Consider the following 23,340-nt stretch of genomic DNA (forward strand, 5'->3'; position numbering starts at 1 on the left):
CATCAGTTTTTGGGAGACATCAATTTAACTCATTCACTTCAATGTAGCTCTGGAAGTTTGTACTCAACTACCAGTGATTGCATCCTGAGCTTTTTGATAAAATCAAGTATTGGTCTTGCATTTCAAATAAATGTTCTTATCTCTGGAGCCATAATGGTGACGACTTCTTTTTCTTTCGGCTGTTCCTTTTAGGGGTCGCCACAGCAGATCATCTGTTTCCATTTCTTCCTGTCCTATGCATCTTTCTCTATAACACCAACCACCAGCATGTGTTCTCTCACCACATCCATAAAACTTAACTTAGGCCTTTTTTTCCTCTTACCTGGCAGCTTCATCCTTAGCATCCTTTTCCCAATATACCAAGCATCCCTCCTCAAAAAAAAGTTTGACAAATGATGTATGCGGATAAGGGTTACTAAAGAAATCTAAATGGCAAACTGCTCAACACAAACAAATCTGTGCAGCAGTAATAGACATTAGATTCTAGGTCTTAATCTGGATTTTATAAGTCATAATAAGCACAGTACATATTAATTGTGTAATATTTTGTAAACAACTTACAGTATCTCAGTAACCACTCAAACCACACACATTCTCAGTGGCATTTTGTTCATCCATCTGTGAGCTTTCATGTAAGGTCAAGAACTTTTGTGTTACTTGGTTGTTTAGGTATTTAGAAAAAATATGAAATGTATAGCACTGTAAATAAATAATTTATGAACACAATTAATATGTCTTAATCAGCACTAGACTAAGATCAAACAGTGCATTTGTGTTGTCCATCATGTATGTAGCATGGCTTAGAAAATATTAAAGCAAACATGAAGAGGTTATATTAGATGCCTAAAGGTGTCAGTAGGATGTAACTGCAGACAAACCTGTAATGAGTTAAGTTAGTAATGAGCAAGCATCAGAGACCAGTTAAATCACAATTTATTATCCTCTACTCAACTTCATCCCAGTATTTTAAGAAAAATATGAATAGGAATTGGGACACAGTATTTGACCAGGATATAGAAATGAAGCCGAGTATGGATGTAGATACATATTTCAGTAGAAGGAGGAATTAGAAAGAAATAATTGAGTCTGATAAAAAGTAAAGAACAAACAAAAAGTACATATGCAAAAATGTGTTTAATGTAAATGGTATAGCTATGTGAATGACAGTTCTTATGTTGGAGTTTCCACTTAGCATAAAGCTATTCCTTGTGGTGGCAAATGTGATTGTAGTTACAGAGTGGTTTACTGGTTTGTCCTTTGACAGTATTCATATAGGAAAAACTGAAAGAAAATTAATTAACAGATTTCAAGAACATGTACTGTGGTGGTGGTGCTGCGGTAGCGTTGTCGCCTCACAGTTAGACGTTGCCCGTTCGATTCTCAGAGCGTCTTCTGTGTGGCGACATGCGTGAATGGACGTTCCTTCATTGAAGGTTGTGCGTTAGGCCCAGCAAGCCAGCACGTAAAACTCCACTGCCAATCATTAGCGGACCAGAGTTCTGCTGTGTCGACCCCTAACCGGGAAAAGCCGAAAGACACAAACAATAGGAGAAGGAAGGACATTAAGAATGCTTTGAAAATTAATTCTGTTGAGTGCAAAAATTTTGAAAAATATTTTATTTTTGTCCTAGAAAAATACCAATGGATATTAGGGGGATCCTTCAGCCTACAGTATTGAAGAGAAAGAACTGATAGGGGACTTATGATTAAATGAAGCTGCCCCCGGATAGAATGATTGGATGTCAATAAATAATGTTTTAAACTTAAGATAATCCAAGTTATGACTTTCTTATTAGTATATCTATAACTTGTATTACTATATTACATACCTTATAATATATATTAGTATGTTTCATTGGTGAATAAATAATTGATAAGGAAATATTCATTTATAATTATTTACTATGCCTTAATTATGTTTTTCTTAGATGTTTTTAATGTGGTGTGTTTTTCTTTAGCAAGACATTCTGCTGACTATTTTTGATCATATAATTTTGTGTATAAAATGATTGCTTCCTGGTATCTGACTATTTTCTGATGAAGTCTAAATTACACTATAGGATGAAAATGGTAAAAAAAAACCCCACTAAAATCACTGAACAGTAAGCTATCGGACACTCAGCCAGGGTAAAAAAATGATTTTAAATAAATGTTTTGTAACTCTATTGTGGCTCCAAATGTATACGTTTACACATATATATGATTTGTACATGTGGTGGTTGAAGACATTGCTTGGTTTGTATTTATTCAGCTCAACTGAAATGTATAACTAAAAATGTAGGAAAATGTTAAGAATATTGAATTATAATCCTAGCCTTGCAACACAAGCTTTTAAATACTGCTAAAGCCAACTGCATTGATTCTTGTGACTCTTGTTTGGAAATGTCTTAGAATATCTGCAGTAGAAAATATTATTTTATATGCTAGAATAGTATACTGAACACAGGTTATGTTTTTATGATTGCAAATAAAACTAATACAGCAACTTGACAGAGTTAACCAAATGATACACAGAATTTCCAATCATCAAATATAAATTACAACTAGGTGCAGTGGAAGTCTATTTCATTATAAATTGGTTCAAGTAAGTGAGAGATTTAGTCATTGGTTCAAGTAAGTCAGAGATTTAATAAAGTTGTCTTGTGTGAATGGAGGTTATTCACTACTTAGCCCAGTGTCAGATGCACTGCAAATGCTATGCAGAGCCTTATTAGAATACTGTGTAAGGAGCATTAACACACGTATATAGTATCTTAGTAGCCTGTGCTTCCTAATCCTGCTATCCATTTTTATCATTTCAGTTGCCCTTGGATCACTCTTTCACACAGCTATAAAGGACATTTCCCCCAAAATATTCAGATGACTTCTGAAGGCAGGGTGGTGCTGTGAAGTAGCTGGACTGAGCTAAGGCAATTGTGACTGTATTTCAGAAAAGAAAATGAAAATCTGTAATAAATATGAAATTGTCTTTGCAGCAAAGTTGTAGAAAAATATACAAAGCTGTATAATGAAATTTGTCTAGTACTGATCCATACATGTGCAATTGAATCTGTTCTTAAGCATTCAGCACTCTTAGCATTTTTTTCTTTAGGACTTCCATATATGGCTTGGAGTTGTTTTTTTCCTCTTCTGTACCAAATAATACTGCAACAGGAAACTACTTTTAAATTTCTGAGTTGAGAGGAAATAAGAGGAAGGTATTTGTGTACCCAGGACTGTAGTGACTTATTTCAGTACATCCTTTCTGGGCATTTCAAAGATCTATGACTCTCTGATTTCAAACTGCAATCATTGCCACTTCAGTCAGTTTGCTAAGTGTGCACGGTGGACTACAGCTCTGGGAAAGAGGATAAAACATGGAATTAGTTTTCCTGAGACTGTGTACTCACTGTTTAGACTTAAATTGTCTGGTACTGACAGGGCTAGATAAGTCATTAGATATAGTTCTTTTACATTATCTGTCTGGTTAAACACATGTATTTTGCATTTTTATTGGAGAAGTATAAATATGCTTTAATTTTACAAAGTAGAAAGCTTAACTTTATTTCCAGTAATGACTGTTTACATTCTTGTGGCTGGTGGCTTATTTTTTTTGTTTTATATATATATATATATATATATATATATATATATACACACCACACACACACACACACACACACACACACACACACACACACACAGGGAGAGAAACTTAGTATATTAACTGTTGGTTCACACTTTTGAAAGAGTGATTGTTTTAGCCATGCCTGTCAAATAATTACATTCAGTTGGCTTATGTTAAGAGTGATCAGTAACCATAATCTAGCATGCTAGAGTGGTCTGGCTGGTGGCAGCATTACCACAAAGGCAGAAAAAAGGGACACTAGAACAATAAAGGTATTATTAGACTTCAAGAGAAACAGTGTGTGTGTATGCACACACACACACATACATATATATATATGTATATGTGTGTGTGTGTGTGTGTGTGTGTGTGTGTGTGTATATATATATATATATATATATATATATATATGCACACATACACACACATATGTATGTGTGTGTGTGTGTGTGTGTGTGTGTGTATATATATATATATATATATATATATATATATATATATATATACACACACACACACACACACACACACATACGCACACACACACGTGTGTACATACACAATTATCATGACCAAGTTTCAGTTACTTTTGGTAAGATAGCAGTAGAAAGCACTGGTCTAAAACCAAGGTGGCTGATGTACCAGAATTTCAGTGATTTTTAACTTTGCAGATGATCAGTGTAAGGTTATTTGGGTGTGGTAGGTACTTGCTACAACCGGAGGCAGCACTGTGTATTTAATATAACACGCTGTTAAGGAGAACTGCCTCATGAAAATTATGTGATAGCAGCCATGCTGATCATGACACCACGCCTCTACCCATCATATACATATTGGAGCCAGTAGTATGAATTTAAAGGTCTTACCATGGCACAGATTGGTGGCAGTGGCATGATAAATTGTAAACTGGACTTAAGCAGCCTGCAAAACACTTATCACCAAAAGGTGTATGTACTCTTGTAGCCACATGGTAAATACACTAAAGTTGTTTTATTTTTAGACAGAGTAGTTAGGGAGCAAACAAACACGATCTCTGCAGAGTATAAAAATGTTTCGTTACATGTGAATAAAGAATGCAGTTAAAAATGAATTTAACTTTACAGCATGACCAAGAATGGGATGATGGCCACATTGGGTGCAGTTAAGATTCAGTCTACCAAACCAGAAGAAAGCTGGGTAGCATCTGTGAGTGCAGAGCATACAGCAAAGTAAAATACTCAGTCTCCAGATGATATCAGAATTCAGACTAAATTGAAAATAATGGAGCTAGGAACAACAGATTGAAGTAGATTGCTGACAGAGACAGTCTAAGGTGTAATGAGAGAAAAAGAGAGAGGGAGAGACAGCAGATAGAAATGGCTGAAGCTACACAGAGGAAAATGAAGGGAAAAAGAAACATCAGTATGAAAAGTGCCTACTAACTCTTCAAGTAAAGGCATATCAGTATCACTAGTGAAAACTGTGCCCTGGAAACCAATGTCAGTGCTAAACTGTTCCCATATTAAGTCAGGGTGCTAACTTCTATAATTGTATTTTTTGCATTTGAAAGTGTGTATTGTCAGCACTCAATGGGGAAATAGGGTGATGTTTTCAATACCCGTCACCATGTCCAAGGCAAATTATGCTTTGTCAAAATTGTCTGGCTATTTGTGCTACTGTAAAATTGAAAATGGACTTTTTGAATGATTTAAACTTCAACATGTAGATTACCGAAGAAGCATTTAAAGAACATAGGGGAAAACAAAAAACAAAAGGCAGTGTCAGGGATTTCATTGCAGAAACAAGCACTTGGAGAGCGAGTGGATGGCAAGATACTATTTTTGAAAAGCTGTGAGAAATCATAAGGGAGCAATCACCAGTAGTTTGGCTGAATACAGGAGTATCTGGTTAACAGTTAGGGAATGTAATGCTGCTGAGGCAGTGGGCAAGATGGAGGACCTATATCTAGTTACCTGGGCACATGTGTACAAAATGGGGTATAGTCAGCACTACACAAACTGGCTAGGGGAATCCTTGAGTGCAGTCTAAATCCAGATTCCACAGGCAAAAATGAAAACCACTGGTTGAAGTACACACCAGTATCTTGAAGTTAAATGTTTCCAATGTAAGCAAGTAATGGGTTGGGGGTTGGTAAGAGTTGGGAGTGGTAAAATGGTTAAAGTATTTAACTCAAAGACACAAAGTACAGTGTTTAATCCTCACTTTGAAAGGGAATCTGGCTAGGTTTAAAATCACTAGCTGGAATATTGGGTTTTAATTGGAATATTGGGTTTTAATTGCTTTATCTTTATTTTAACATTTGTTTACTGACTTGGAACAAAGCCAATTTTCAGCAGAGGCCCATGGAGAAATGCTCTATATGCATGTCTTTGTAATATGGAAGGAAACCAGAGCACTGGAGGAAACCCATACGAATGCAGGGAGGACATGCAGACTCTGCACAGAAGGCACCCCAGCCGAGAATCGAACTGGAGAACCTATTGCTGTGAGGTGACAATGCTAACCACTGCACTGCCCAATATTTTATATAATAATATTTTAGCACTTCTTTGCTGATTTTCATATGAAGTATTAAAAGTGTGGTGGTTTTACATCTTTGCTGCCTGGATTCCATTTCTGTTCTTTTTGTCTAAGCTTAAAATGGCCCAAAGGACAGTTAACCTAGTATTTACTAATAAATTTTACATACAGTCTAAATGTTCACAGGAGCTTGGTTCAGAACAAAAGTTATTTGAAGAAACTAAATGAGATACAGCCATGGAAGTGATGAGTTGTATTAAACCTGTACCTGCTTCAGAGTATCTCAAAGTCTGTATCCTATGGTAATAGGGGGTAAAGAGACAATGGCTAAAAGGGAAATTGCCAAAATACTTAGCTATTGTTATGTCAGCAGATGTTAGAGGCATTACTTGGCCAGGCAGTCAGATTTAGGTAGGGCCATAGGTGGGCCACCTTCCTTGGTATTATTGGCCAAGGTTCACTTGGTTTGGGAAGGGAACAGGTGCAGAAAACAGACTGCAATATTTGATGGTATTTCAGCAGGTGTTCTAACTGGAAATTACTTTGATGACACAGTGACTATGTCTATAAACAATTACATGCAGCTTGGAATGGAGACAAATACGTGGAAGTAGTAGCAGGTGGGAAACTCAGCCAATGTCTTCACCTCCAACAAGGAGAGGTGACACTATTTTGGGAGGAAGCTAGGTGTTAAGTCTAAATCTGATCCATAGCTGTGAAAAGGTACTAAACATCTCCTGGAATGGGGCCACTATAGGAGAAGATATTCTAATAGCAACTGTGGAAAAATATTAGACTTCTGTTGGGAGGATAATTGGAGAAATTCAGAAAGAGAGCTGAGACAGGTAAAGTTCACAAATCCCACCTCAAATAACTTGAAGGATGTAGCTAAGATGACTCCTGATTCTTAAAGCAGACAGAGTCCATATAGTAGGACAAGAGTTAATGTATAAAACACAAATGCAGTCCTGAAGGTGGGTTAGAAGGAAAAGTAGTACAGCATTTGGCAGTCGAAACAGCCTACCACCAAGTACTTTTAATCAGGCCTATAATATTTATTTTTCTGGCCATTTGGATATAAAAGCCTATACAAAGGAGACATATTCAATTTTTTTTATTGGCCAAGCATTGAAAAAGGTGTGAGAGAAGGCTGCAATCACATGAGTAGCTGCAAAAGGATGGCAACACAGAATACAAAGCTTAGGTACCTTTGGTGCCATTGTGTTACCAGTGACCTGCTTCAGGGGTAACCATGGATATTGTGTGGTATCTTAGCACTACAAAGATCGCAGGTAATAGGTAGATCTTAATTATGATAAACTATATTACTGTGTGTAACATGAGGTGCTGGCTTAGCTGTCTACTGATGCAAATAAAGGTATAAATGTTCTTAAATTTCCTCAGGAAACACTGACAGAGGCCTTAAGTTTATATCATGACTGTTGGCTTGTTTTTGAAAAGCACTGAGGTATAAAGAAGTTAAAATGACTCCTACCATCTACATACAAATGGTTTGGTGGAGAGGACTAACTCTTCTCCCATGACCATGTTCTCAGCATTCAGGAATCGGTCTAAATGGAGTGGGACAAATATCTACACTATCTCTTCTTTACATACAGACAGGGCCCCCCCCCACCATGATGCAGAGACTCTGATACTTAGCATATGGTTTAGGTTACAAGAGGAATCAGAGGGCGATCTGGTAACAGATCTCCTCAGTGAGGCTTAGTATGATGCATTAACAGTAATATGTCACTACAGCTATCCATTATGTAGGTTCAGAAAATCTTAACAGGATTCTGAGAGTTTGGTGACAAGTTTAATGCTAAGCCAGTGTGTACCCAGCAGGTAGAATATCATGTGGACACAAGAGCCTAATAGCCAATCAAGCAGGGTATCTGCATAAGTCAAATAGCAATGTGGGAAGAACTGTAGAAGATTTTGATCTGGGGCAATCCATAATTCCAACAGTCCTTGTGCCTCAGTATTGGTCTTGGTGCCAAAAATATGACAGGAAGACGATGTTCAATGTAGACTATGGGAAACCAAAATAGATGCAAAACACATGATGCTTTACAGCAGCTAAGTTCAGAATTTATTAACCTTTTGGGCTGTCTGAATTCACCAAAAGGCTCTATGGGATAAAAAATGCCCCAGAATTTTTACAAAGGCTGGTAGACCACATAACAATAAGAGCTGGAGACTATATTCTTGTTTACGGAGATGATAATGCAATTTTTATACGGCCCTGGCTGATCCTAACAGAAACATACGAGACACTGACAGTTGAAAAGGGGACGAGTTGATTATTAAGGCTAAGAAATGTCATGCAGGAATGGCAGAAGTAACGTATCTTGGTCATGAGGTAACAGTGGCAAAATTCAACCAAAGCCAGCATGGCCTATTGCTGTTACCAAAAAAGAAAAAAACATTTCCCAGGACAATGGGTTACATTAAAGAAATGCCTTCCCCTGTTGTGACACAACTACTCCTCATGAACTTTATGTAAAGAAACAATCCAGATAAGGTTAAATGGACACCTGGTTAACAGCAGGCTTTCCACAAGCTGAAAGAGGCATTGATTGGACCTCCCTGTACTAGGTAGACTGTATTACAGTAAAAGCTCCGCTGTGTAGGTAGATGCTTCAAACTACAGACCAAGGTGGGGTCTGTACTAGGACAGGTATTTCAGAAAGGTGAATAGCATCCAGTAGCCTACTGTAGCTATGGACTCAAGAAAATAATCATGGGTAAGAAGAAATGTTTGTTAATAGTTTTGGATCTCCAGAACTTGCCTTTATATTAAAATATTCACAGTGGTTACCAGTTAAAATCCTTTAAAGAGATTACATGGACGCCATGGACAAACAGTATGTTGTTATGGTACAAATGGATTACAGGCCTATAACATGACTGTCAAGCTAGGAATGATGCTAGTAATGTAAATGCAGATGGCATTTCAAGATAGATAACAGTAAAGCAAATAAAGATTATATTCTTTTACCCAAGGTATGTTTCTCTGGGAGGTCTTTCCAAAATGCTTATTTGGGGTCTACTAAGGCAGGAGAAGTTGTGAAGAAGCTTCCCCAACTTAAATCAATAATGGTTTTCAGAAAGTAAAAATGAAAATTTATAACAAAATATAAATGATTTTCCAAAAAAAAATGCAGTAAAATTGTAGAAGAACTGTACAAAAATGTATAGTAAATTATGCAGTTATTTATTTTTCTGTAGTACTAAATCATGCCTGTGAAAGTAAATCTGGTCACAGGCATTCAGGCACTCATTAGCAGAGTTTTCTCCCTTCAGGACTTCCATACGTTGACTAGATTATTTCTGCTCTCCAGTCTGTGGACTGCTACAACAGGAATTTTTGTTTTCAGATTTCTCAACAGTCAGCAAATAATGGCCTTGGAACACTTTCTAATCAGAAGTATATAAACTGTGTTTCCAGTGGTGCCTCATTTTAGGCCATCACATTAGGGAAGTTCTATGATTTCAAGCTGCAGCTGTTGAAAATTCATTTACTGTTTACCTTGTTACTGAAGTGTGCGCAGTCTGCAGCTCTCGGACTAAAGTTCAAACCTGGAGTTCATTTGTCTATGAAACTGTGCAACTTCTGTTTGAGGTCATTAGAATCCAGTAAATCTTCAGCTACATGTAATAACAGGGAGAGGTAAAACACTAGAGTCCTCCTTTATGTCAGCTGTCTATTGAAAACCTATTTATTTTGTATTTTCACTCTGTAAGTGTATAGCTGTTGGCATATTTACTTTTATACAATAAACTGCTTGATTTTATATCAGATAGTTTTTATTAGTCAATTGTGTTTTTTATAGGTTCATAGGTTGGTACTAGGCTATTGGCCCTAGGGCCTATACAAGCCTAACCATAACAATTTCCTGGATATTTCTTCCCACAATATTTACTTCTCTGGACCCCAGTCTAGCAGTGCGACTGACATGATCCCCGGGGTGAATTTCCTATCTCCCATCCAATCATCAAGGTTCCTTTTGAAGAGGGCCAATGAGGCGCTCTGCTTGACATGTATGGGCAGTCTATTCCAGAGTATGGGGTGTCTCTGGGTCAGGAACCTATCCCTCCAGCATGTTTTGTTCATTGTGATGGCAAGGTTTAGATCCCTGGAGCGTGTGGCTCTGAGGGATTGGGATTTCTTTACGTGGAGCATGTCCAACAGCTCAGGGTTTGACATGGCCTTGTATGTTAAGCAGAGATCCCCTTTGAGTAGACGATATGCCACAGAGTATAGCTGGAGTTTTTTTAGATGGTCAGCATATTTCATCTGCTTTTATCCTGTGATTCGTTTAGTGAGGTATTTCTGTGGCTTTTCCAGCTGTTGCAGATGTCTTGTGAGGTACATACCAAATGGGGCATTATACTCTATAATGGGTCTAATGAGGGATGAGTACAATGGGACAATGGCCTCCTTTTTTCTGGATGAAAAGCCCTTACTGATGAGGTGTGCCACATAAAAGGATTTTCTGACTGTTGTGGTGATGTGGTTATCGAAAGTGAGACCACTGTCCACCTGTGTCCCTAAGTCTCTCATCAGACTTTCAATGTTTAGTGTACTTCCACCCATGTGGTAATTCATGGGTACATGTTTTTTTCCAAAGGGGATAACTATACATTTCTTGGCATTAAGCTTGAGCCCATGGCTCTGGCACCAGGCATCTGTTTCTGTAAGGCCCTTTTGTAGAATATCTACATTTAGTCTGCCAGAGTAGTCTAGTTGATGGTAGCACTGCTTTAAAGACAGGAAAAGGGGCATCAGCACTAAAAAAAAGGTATCCTTAGCCTTTTATGGGAAACACTGTACTTGCGTGTTATTCTTCGCCAGGTTTTAGTTACCTTTGCTAAAAATACACTAAAAGGCACTGGGTGGAAGGAAGGTTGTTTAAGTCTTGAGAAGCCAGGAACTGTAACTCTGATGTGTAGATGATCAGTGTAAAGCTTATTTGGGTGTGAGTGGCATTTATTACTTCCCTAGGCATCAGTGGGCACTTAATATATGCTGCTAAGGCCCAGCCATCCCTTAATTATTATCTGGTGGCAATATCATATATAAAATGGTGCAAACAGTACAAGTTTAAAGGTCATTCAATGACACACACATTTTTATTTTTAATTTGGAGGCAAGATTGATTTCACTTAATACTCTGAATGCAAGGAACAAATGTGGGGCCAGATAGGTAGTAAGCATTACATATACTGGGTCCCCTTCATAACAGTGAAATTTCATAATGTTGAATTTCATAACATTGATACCATAACATCCAAGATTCAAAACACTGAAAACCCAAAACATTGAAAACTCAGAACATTGAAAGTATGCTTCATAACATTGAAAACTACATTGAACAAGTAAATAATATCACCTCCACCTACAACACCACCTAACAAACAAACATACTTTCTACTACATTTCTGCAGGGGGGCAAGCACCCCCATAAATTAAATATACCAACTCCAAGATTGCACTACAGTGGAAAAAAGTTAATTTCCTAATTTATGGTGATTGTGATACAGTGAGATTAGGAAATTAACTTTTTTCCACTGTAGTGCATTCTTGGAGTTGGTATATTTAATTTACGGGGGTGGGGTGCACAGCCTTCCCCATGGGGGGGGGGTGCATAGGGGCTTGCCCCTCCTGCAGAAACATAGTAGAAAGTGTGTTTGTTAGTTAGGTGGTGCTGTAGGTGGAGAGGATGTTATTTACATATGCATTGTAGTTTTCAATGTTATGAAGCACACTTTCAATGTTCTGAGTTTTCAATGCTTTGGGATTTAGATGTTTTGGTCTCAGTGTTATGAAATTCAATGTTATGAAATGTCAGTGTTATGAAGAGGACACCATATACTATATGGCTTCCTTTCATTGAAGATTTCTCAAGCAGTGAAGCAAGATTTGGACACCATTACACTTAAATGCCTCACTGCAGGTATAAAAAGTGAAATCATTAAGGGCATACATAACTGTTTTCATGTTTTAAAGTTACTGCATCATCCATTTCAAATTAAAGTATGCAGCACTATAAAGAGAAGAGATTGGCTTTGCACAGAAATATGTAGCATATCAGACATCACTGAAACATAATACTGTACAATGAAGTGTTTTGATAATACACTATGTGAATGGTAGTATTTTTTTAATCTGACGTGACAGAGTGGTAAAATGCATTTGAAAATGCTCTATTGTCAATCCATCAAAGACTAATTCCTGGAAAAGCAAATAAATTGAAATGAAAATGATCAACTTTTTTTTTTTGGGGGGGATGCACTTTATCCTCATTGCTGGTTAACCATCAGCCCTATTGGTCCATTTGTTTCCCATCACCAGAGCAAGGATTGACTGGAAAGGGCTACCATTTAGACAGCCATTTGGGGTGATTTGAAGATCTTCTTAGGCCTGCAGTCTCCCATGAATGTATGGTTTGTGGAAGCAAAACTGGATGTGGACTGTCCACAATGGTTATAACTCACTTCCACAAAAGATGCTGTCAGCAAGCAGCTCCACCCCTTCCCTTAAGCATAGGAACATTTTCCCTGGTCTCCACATAAGAAAATATACTTCCCCATGTGCTCCCAAATGCATCTCCTGGAGGAGAGGACAGTAGGCCATACTCCTTTGTTCCCTTCCCTCCTGCATGGTTTCTCCAGAGCTGCGGCCATTAATTTAACTTATGCTGCCTGGGTGATAATAAGGGCTCCATCCCTCTGTGTCATGGAACTAGGCTAACTTTTTTTTTTTTCAGGTGGCCTTATTTTCTGAGAGTCTTAAGCACCCCCCCCCCCAACAATACAGGGAGCTTTGCCCCTTGCATTGATTGAGTTAAACAGTCTCTTGTGATAAGGACAAAACCCCGATAGAAAAGCCTCCTTTGATAACTGCTTTTTTAGATAAAATGCTATAATTCAAGTACTTGGTCATCATACAGCTGGCTTGGCCCTATATGAAAATGCAGCAACATGGCGTGAAATTAAACAAAAGATTAAAAAGTAAAACACAGCAATAAGCTGCTGCAGGCATTTTACTGATTACTGTAAAAGTACTTACTGTCAATAATTGGTGCACTTCGGTCATTTGTAACAGCCTTCTTTAACTTTTTTCCCTTACTAATATCATTAAGAAGTGCATTTCTCCCAACTTGTTCAGATCGGTTTAACTGGGGTTTTTCTGTATTTGCCTGTAACAAAAAACAACTAGGAGATTAGTGCTGGCAACAGAATGCCTGGACAACTAAAATGCTAACATTTATAGTCAAAAAAAACTCAAATCAGCACATTAATACTTAATTTCACTAACATTGCTCAAACTGATCAGACAGAAAAAGAAATACATTAAAGGTCATGTTTATAATAAGAATGCTGCACATTTCCAACCCTAGAGGCTAGAGGAAGAAAGGAAGCAACACTAGCTATATTATATTCTAGAGGTTCTGAGGAACAATCTCTGTAATGAGGCTAACAAATATGACATCTTGTCAAGACGCTATTACTACCACCTTCAAAGCCTTGCATATGCAGGACAGCATACTATACTCACTGTCTCATAAAACTAATTTTACTTAGCTGACAATCAAGTGTTCATCAGCATTAAGAGACAACCACTAGGGAAGACTAGGTCCCAATAAATGTAGCATGCTGTGTGCATATAGCTAGTGCTACATTAAACATTTTAAAATTACCATGCTATTTTCTCCATCAAATAGCAATATGTTGGAAGTGATATGTTAGAACTAGACCAAGACCTAAAAACCTTCTGCTAAGGAATAACAACTGTTTTAACAAATCTAGCTTGGTGATGAAACTGATGAATACTAGGTAGTCCTATGCATGGCTGGCCAGTTACTGATGAATACTAGGTAGTCCTATGCACGGCTGGAAAGTCACTGATGAAGCCCTTGACTATTTATGCCATATAATAGTAACCAAACCAGAAGCCGAAAAAACAGTGAAAACTGTTTACTGGAACACAGCAACAGAACCAAACATTTAGCGCTTTCATTCATCAGGACATCATCAGAATAATGAACGAGTCCATTCAATCAACATAAATAGTAAAATAAAAACAAAGCTCCCCAATGTGTTGACTAGAACAACTCTTTTCAGAACCAACAGTTTCATCTTCCTCACCTTTAAACCTAGCTGTGCAGTCATTGTTATCCCCACATTCCTTCTTATCCTCATCAGATGACTAGATGGTTAAAATTAAGGCTGCTTGAAGATAGTTGCATAGGTCTACAGGCCATAACTCTGACCAAAAGCAGATGCAAAAAGGGTTGTAGAAGGGATCTGGCACCTGAGGAGGCAACTAGGAGAGGTACAACTGAGCATCCAGTGGTCAGCTCTCTTATATTCAAGATGGAAGTGGGGTGTGTGGCCATGGAAGAATATACCAGTGGAGACCAGGGAGCTAGCCCCCATGAAGACAACATGCTGTAACATGGGGCTGAAAATGCAGCACTATCATCGTGTCTGTTCATTACAGGTGGAATTAGTTGCATACATAAAACTTCCTATTTACAACTATTTTCTGGTCTTCAGCTCTGGCTTCCAAAATTTCTGCCAATAAGTGGAGGTTACAAAAGGTAAATGCCCTGTAAAGAGTGGACCCTCTCAGGTGGGATGATGTGGAGACACTATACAAGGTAGGACGGGATAATGAATTTGTCAACTGATAACTCCTTTGTTGTTAGGTTATCTACCCAGTGAGTAGAAAAATAAAGTGGCATGAAGTACTTGGTGTCTGAGGAAACAATCTGCTCTCAGCCCTTAAGAAGCTGAATTCCTGCATTTATTTCCTACTAGGAAACAATTGTGAATATTCCTTTTTATAGAGCACTAATAAAAATGAAAATTAAAACATGGCAGTTTCAACTTTTCTATGAATGTCAGAAAGATGTGCATTAATTCTTTCCTTTAATTTCATATTCATTAATTCTTTCCTTTAATTTCATATTCATCTTACCTGTGTAAAAACATTCACAGCAAACACAATTAGCAAAATAGACTACCTTCTCGGTAAAACAAGTAACAGATTCTTTCAAAAAGAAAAGTTTCTTACTAATTGGATGTCTGAAGCATGTATCAGTATTAATATCATTACAATAATACAATTAAAGCAAGGGATGATAACATTCTTCTTAATTAACCTATCACCACTAGATCTCACTCAAATCCTTATACCACAAATACTGCTTAAGATTACTTTCTTTCTTATAAATAAATTTTGGTCCATCAGTTATAATATTTCTAATTTCTGTATTGGAGTTTAGGATAGGTTCATAGGTTCATACTATTCATTTCATACAGAAAATTCTCATCTTTTCTACTTAACGTATTTAAAGTATATTATAATTATATGTCATGTGATTCTTTATTGATTGGCTGGCTTTTTATACAAAAGGAGTGAAGCTGATTTAGCGTTATATGCACTGAGAAAGAGCTACAGTCTCAAAAGCTTTGCTGTTGTTATGTACGTCTGCTGTATTAAAATATGGACGTTGAACTTTTGGCTTGTTTGGTTTTGTACTGTTCTCTTTGCACTTGGAGTTCTTCATTTTCCATGGAAGTTTCTTTTGATTTAAAATTAAAACATGCAGTGAAATGTGAACTATAATAACATACCTGTGAACTTGCAATGAAAGAATGCTGCCTTAAAATAAATAGCCAAGAGTTTAAGAGGGCAACTTTGATCAACAGTTTTAATATTCTAAGTAAAATAAAACCAAGTAAATATTGGCAGAAAACCGTTTTATTCTGATGAAGTGGTTTGTCCATGAAAGCGCTTACCAATTTTTTAAACAGGTTTAGGTTTTGAATAAAACGGTTTTCTGCCAATATTTACTTGGTTTTATTTTACTTATCTTAGTTTTTACAAGTTTGTTTTTTGGGTTCTTTATATATAGTTTTAATATTCTATAATGAGGCAGCAAACAGAAAAGTTAATGAAGGCCTTGGATATCCTGAAGCCTGGTGATTTCTATGTCAGTGATTCATAAATATATGCAAAAACAAAATATTGCATTTGGTACGCTTCTTTGTCACACCTTGTAACAACACAGAAATCTCTGCCAAGCACACCTCAAAAATATGAAGTAGTTCTCAAATGGTAAGTTGTCATTTTTGTATATAAATGTAAATGACCGGGAGAAAGGGAGCAATCAGAAGTAACACTGCATTAAATGTTTTTGAGTTTCCTGAAATCTATAGCTCTACCAGTGGTGAACATAAGGTTGAAAGAATGCCTGTCCACCAAATATGAACAAAAAAGATGATCAACTTTAATAATTGGCTCAGTTTCCAGTGTCATTCTTGGGGGATACAATATTTATCAACATCTAAGAATATGGTTAACAAACCACATTGCTTTGGCAAGGATGGTCCGCACCTGTCCCATCTAGGCTTTCCAGTATTGGCTAAAACTTTATTATTCCTCCTACAGCTTTTTTGGGGCAAGGCCAAACTGACAAACCTGACACAGCAAAATCAACTCAAGGTGTCTCCTTCTACAAGAATAACAAACATACCTCTAGGCACCGGATGATGCGCTGGAGTTTCTCCACATGCAGATTACCATAGACAAAGTCCCATGCCATATCCTAATCTAGCTATAGGTCACCCTCCATGTCCCATGAAACCTATAGCTCATACTTAGACCTACTGGAGATGCACACCATTCACCCAAGTATCGCACTCATGAGGGACTTTAATAACCTGTTTATATACTGGCAATCCTGTACAGGCTCAAATTTGCAGATGCAGAGATTGAGATTTCTGGACTTTGTAAACAAACACCCAGTACCAGATAGTGCATACACCCACTAGAGGTTCAAACATATTGGACTTGGTATTCACAAATATGGGAGAACAATGCCCTTACCGCCCCCTAGTGTTAGGTCCTCCTTAGTAAGGTCAGATCATAAATAAAATCAGCTCAGTAACCCCAGTAAACCCTGTAATAGTTAGGAAGTATTCGAAATCAAACAACCTTTTATTGAGTGAAAACTTGTCAAAATTCCACACTGTTCCAAATCCAAGAAACACAGCAACATAATTGTTCACAGAAACTCTAAACAGCTATGTCAATGGTTGCATAGAGGCTGCTTTACCTACCAGAAACAAGTCCAAAACAAACTCTAAAAGCAAACCTCCCTGGTGTAATCCTAAATTAACCAGGTTACACAGCAAGAGAAAAATGTCATAGCTAAAATTGGGAAGTGTAACACTCAAAAAGGTAACTCTCTTAAATTAAACAGAAAGCTAAGAGGGTTAATTAAGTCCAAAAAAGTCAATTTCAAGGTCAAGATAGCTTTCCAGGCCAAAGACAACCGTGAGACCTCTTCAGCTATGTCACAAACCTCAAAGGCAGTACACGATAGTGTGTTGAACTGGTGATTAATGGAGCCACATTCACTGAACCAGATGATATAGCAAATCTGCAGGCTGACAAATTCAGCTCAGACTTTACTTGCCACTCACCCCCAGCCACCCCCAGGAAATTCCTTCAAAAATAATCAAAAACATTTCCAAGCAAAAATCCTAAATATTAAGTTCCTGGGCTTTTTTTTTTCATTGTTAAACTTGATTATTATATTTAAATTATTTGTTTAATGTAACTAGACCATGACTGAAAAAGTGGTTACGAGGTCCAGATCATCTACATGTTACAAAGGATGCTAGGTTAAACTGCAAGTTACTTGCTATCAGCAGTTTAACATGCAATCATGAGTGTGGGGTTTGCTTGATTTGAATTTAAAGATGAAGACTGCGGTATCTCTAAGAATTCATTTTCTCCAAGATAAACCAGTTAGTATATTTAAGCAGCAAGACTTTGTGTATGTGTGTGTGTGTGTGTGTGGGGGGGGGGTGTGTGCTCCCTAAACCGACAGAGAGGAACAAGATTTGATTCCCACTGCTTCACTGTAAGTTCAATACTCGGTTACTAATTGCACATTTGAGTTCTTATCATGCATATATCAAACTTCCATCATGAAGCCATGCATAAATGTTATCTAGAACAATACCAATGCATATGGTAAATTTAATTCGAAGCAGATCTTAAAACAAGTACATCTATTCAGTCCATGGTAAACAGCACTAATGGGAACAATGGATCTGCCATGAAGACATAAATAAAAGCTTTCTAGGACAGTACCAATGCATACAGGTAGTGCCAATTTTGGAAACCATATAGGTTCATAGGTAGGTACTAGGCTATTGGCCCAAGGACCTAAGTAAGCCTAGGCAACAAGGTTCCCTGGCTTACGCCAACCAAAAAAGTTATTTTCCTGTGCCCCTGTTGAGCAGAGACACAGAAGTGATCCCTGGGGTGTATTTCCTATTTCCCATCCACTCATCAAGATTTTTCTTGAAGAGTGCTAATGAGGAACTTTGCTTGACATAGATGGGTAGCTTGTTCCAGAGTATGGGAAGTCTCTGGGACAGGAATCTATCCCTCCAGCATGTCCTGTTTATTGTGGTGACAAGGTTTCAGGCCCTAAAGTGTGTAGCTCAGAGGGATTGGGATTTCTTTAGGTGTAGCATGTTCAACAGCTCTCTGGGTTTGACATAGCTTTATATGTTAGGCAAAGATCACCTCGGAGTAGATGATATGCTATGGAGTAAAGCTGGAGTTTTTTGAGACTGTCAGTGTAGGGCATCTGTTTGAGGCCAGTAATCCTCTTTGTGAGGTACTTCTGTGGCCTTTCCAGCTGCTGCAGATGTCTTATGAGGTACATTCCAAAGGGGGCATTGTACTCTATAATGGGTCTAATGAGTGTCGAATAGAGGGGAACAATGACCTCTTTTTTTCCCAGATGAGAACCCTTTTGTGATGAGGTGTGCCACATAGCAGGATTTCCCGACTACTGTGGCAATGTGATTTTCAAAGGACAGACTACTGTCCACCTGGGTCCCAAGGTCTCATCACACATGCATCCCAAGGTCTCATCACACATTCAGTGTTAAGTAGACTGCCGCCTATGTGGTAGTTCATGCGTACAGAGTTTTTACCAAAGGAGATGACAATGCACTTTTTGGCATGGAGTTTGAGGGCATGGGTCAGACACCAGGCATCTGACTCAGTGAGGGCCTTCTGTGGGATGTTCACATCATTTGGGGAATCGAATTTCAGAGAGCTGAAAAAGCGACTTTACCTGATTTAAGTATATTTTTTGTGGCTTTCCACTTCTATTTATCTAGCAAATGTATTTCGCCTGCTTGCTGATACATTGTTATTGTTTATTCTGCATTTATTCTGTTATTGCACTTGTTTCTCAGTTTGTTACTTTTAAAATCTGTAACTGTTGCAAATTGTTTGTGTAGGCTGTGATATCCGATTTATAGCATTTATAAGTGTTTACTGTATCTGTTTCTGCTTGTTTTCTGAAAAAAAAAAAAATATCTCTTGTTTTCCTGCCTTACTGAGCTAGAATAGTCCAGTTTCAGAGCTTGCTGATCCCTGGACTTTGTTTGCAGTTCCTGTTACTGATTCTTTACCTAATTTGGAAGAGAGGAAGTTCCCTTGCTTACCAGTGGGAGTGGGAAGCATTGAGCTGCCTGTTGGTCCAGTTTTGTGAGGTTTCAGCCAGCAACTTGTAGTTTATTGGTCGTTTTGGGCCAGTTCCTAACTTCTTTCAGCCCCCTGATATAAAAAACGATAAACGCGCGATTTAGCGTGGAGCTGCTACCGTTGCACACTAGGGCAGTGCCGGTTAAGCAGATTTAAACTATTAGGGCTACCTAATTTCCACTCTTCAAATTTTCCCTTAAAACTACCTTCCTCGAACTATACTACTGATCTAATCAGCATATCCTATAACTAAATAGATCATCTCTACCTGACTCTAAGTAGCCTATTCTGTATCTGTCAAACCTAGCACTTGCTCCTACAGTACTTATCACCGAGATACAGCACTCTTGTTATAGATAGTACCCCAAAAGGCGAACCCCATTTCTCGGACACCCACATCCCACGGAATCTCTTTTTAAAGTTTTTTTGTCTATTCCTTCTAGCATGTCGAGGGATCAGTTGCTAGTATCCTCTCCTGCTCAGCTGGTGAACCTGGGAATATTGAGGCAATGTTACAATTGCCTCATGTACACAGACAACCCTCTCCTCCTCCCACAAAACACAAATACATGCGAGAGATGCAACTATACGGCCAAACTGGAGGCTGAGCTCTCTCAACTTAGGACAGGCAAGACCAGACATGAGGAGAAGGTTACCACACACACTATAGACCCAGTCTCACAGAGTACCATCACAACCTCAAATCATACACATAAACACACAAAGACATACTCGGAGGCTCTGATCAGAAATCTACCAAAACAGCAGAGGCCACCAAAGCAGAAACCCAAACAACCACCACCTCAGAACACAACACCTGCAACACATAGACCTCACAGTCAGGGTGTCAAACAGTCACAGCCCTTAAGGCCAAACACAATGCCAGACACACTAGTCATTGGTGACTCCATAGTCAGACACACTGACGCCCCGCCACCAGACTGAGTAAGGAGAGTTACAGTAAGCTGCCTGTCGTGGCTAGAATCAGCCACATAACGCAAGCACTCAGGTCTCTCAACAGCAGGTACAAATACGACTCAGTCATTGTCCACGCTGGTGTAAACGATCTGAGACGCACTCCTTGGACTACATGAAAAGAGACATTGAGGAGCTCTCTGATTATGTAGCCCAGGCAGGTATGACCCTGACCTTGAGCAGTATCCTACCTTCACCAAGAATGATGCCACAATACAGAGATAAGATGATCAGCTTTAACAATAGGCTTAAAACCCTGGTGTCATTCAAAGGGGATCCAATGTCTGTCTGCCTGGGATGACATGCTGGACAAGCCACGCCTGCCGAAGGGACGGCTTGCACCTGTCACCCCTGGGATTCTGGATATTGGCAAAGGCTCTGCCACCCCATAGTGCCTTTTTAGGCAAGGCTCAAATTCTAAACCTACCACCCTAGAACACAAAAAGGAAAAAACTAAGGGTAATGCTGCTCAATGCCAGAAGTCTAAATCTCAAAATGCACGCACTCGAGGCCCTTCTCAGTATGGAGAACATCGATGTCTGTGCTGTGACAGAAACCTGGTTCAAGGCTCCTGAGAGCACCCCAGCACTAACAGGTTTTTTACCTCATACCATGCTCCGCCCCAAAATCCGGACAATACCAAGAAAGGAGGGGGTATCCATATTCATCAAGGACACCCACACCTCAAGACTGGTGGCAACGACGATGCATCGGAGACCATCCAGGTGCAATTAACCATAGGCAAGACTGCTCTGCAAATTGTAGCATGTTACAGGCCACCCTCACAAACTCAGGAACCTCACATGGCTTTCCTGAAAACACTGGAGGGGATAAATGTATCTCCAAACACCATCATACTAGGTGACTTCAATTACCCTAATATAGACTGGGAACACTACTCAAGCCCAAACACCCTAGCCCAAAAGTTCCTGGAATTCATAAACTCAAATGCCATGGAACAACTAGTCACCATCCCACAAGAGGAGAAAACATACTTGATCTCATCATCACGAACATGGGAGCACAATGTTCAACACCGGAAGTATACCCCTCACTGGTGAGATCAGATCACAAACTAATCTTGCTGGAGGTCCTCATCCCACCCCCACCTGGAAAAAAAAAGACCACAGGAAAAAACTTCTCGAAAGCCGACTTCACACTTCTAAAGGCTAGTGTGGTCTCCTTTAAGGCCCCCGAGCCGGCGGAAAACAGTACTCAAGCCGCTGAATCACTTACAAATGCCTTCTACCAGCACCTGCAGGACTGCATGGATAAGGCAATCCCAAGCAAAACAAAGACTCTTTGTACCAAGGGCAAGCCCCCAGTCTGGTGGACCCCAGCCATAAACAAACTCTACAACAAAAGGAGGAAGCTACTACAAGATAGAGCAAAATCCTTAAAAGGTAAGACACCTTTGATCACTATAAGTAAAAAGCTAAGAGCTCTCATAAAATCATCCAAAGCAAATTTTGAGAGAAAAATAGCTAAAGACTCAAAAGACAATCATAAGGCCTTCTTTAGCTATGTTAGAAACCTGGGAGGAAACTCCCAGATATGCTCAGAACTAGTACAAAATGATGTGAAGATTACTGATCCTACAGACATTGCCAACATACTGGCTGACAGGTTCAGTGCAAACTTCTCCCCCCCCCAAAAGGAGAGATATCTATACCAAATGGTTGCAGCCCCCCAAACATCTCAAACGCCCAAGTGAGAACTGCTCTCCAAAGCAAAAAACACAGCATCCATGGGACCTGATGGTGTCCCAGGCTGTGTGCTCCACGAACTCAACGAGGAATTAAACCCACAGCTAGGACAGCTGTTTAATCATAGTCTCACCTCTGGATACGCACTCCAGGGAGTGGCGCACTGCACTGTGGTCCCACTTCACAAAGGCGGTGCCTCCACAGACCCTGGAAATTACCGGCCCATTAGCTTGACAAGCCTTATCTGCAAAGCTATGGAGAGGATCATAATGGACCTCATAAATAAAGACATAGGGAATTTGCAGACTTTGGATCCAACCCAGTTTGGCTTTGTCAAAGGCAGATCATGCCTTTTAAACTTGGTTGACTTTTTCAAACAGTCACCAAAGCCATTGATGAGGGAAAGGCAGTCCATACAGGCTCAAATTTGCAGATGCAGAGATTGAGATTTCTGGACTTTGTAAACAAACACCCAGTACCAGATAGTGCATACACCCACTAGAGGTTCAAACATATTGGACTTGGTATTCACAAATATGGGAGAACAATGCCCTTACCGCCCCCTAGTGTTAGGTCCTCCTTAGTAAGGTCAGATCATAAAGCGGTCTCTTTCGAAATAAAATCAGCTCAGTAACCCCAGTAAACACTGTAATAGTTAGGAAGTATTCAAAATCAAACAACCTTTTATTGAGTGAAAACATGTCAAACTTCCACACCCTTCCAAATCCAAGAAACACAGCAACATAATTGTTCACAGAAACTCTAAACAGCTATGTCAATGATTGCACAGAGGCTGCTTTACTTACCAGAAACAAGTCCAAAATAAACTCTAAAAGTAAACCTCCCTGGTGTAATCCTAAATTAAACAGGTTACACAGCAAGAGAAAAATGTCATAGCTAAAATTGGGAAGTGTAACACTCAAAAAGGTAACTCT

The 23,340-nt window shown here is 38.9% G+C and overlaps 1 protein-coding gene across 1 annotated transcript in view; it reads right to left on the minus strand.

Annotated features, from left to right (window-relative positions):
• WIPF1 (WAS/WASL interacting protein family member 1) overlaps nt 1–23,340 on the minus strand; it is a 776,716-nt gene that overhangs the window by 112,465 nt on the left and 640,911 nt on the right. Inside the window, exon 4 of the mRNA XM_044075560.1 lies at nt 13,206–13,335. Coding sequence (XP_043931495.1) covers nt 13,206–13,335 — 130 coding nt within the window. The remainder of the gene's footprint in view (nt 1–13,205; nt 13,336–23,340) is intronic.

Source organism: Protopterus annectens, chromosome 6.part1 (assembly GCF_019279795.1).
Source record: "Protopterus annectens isolate FY-2018-M chromosome 6.part1, PAN1.0, whole genome shotgun sequence".
NCBI classification, from domain to species: Eukaryota; Metazoa; Chordata; order Ceratodontiformes; family Protopteridae; genus Protopterus; species Protopterus annectens.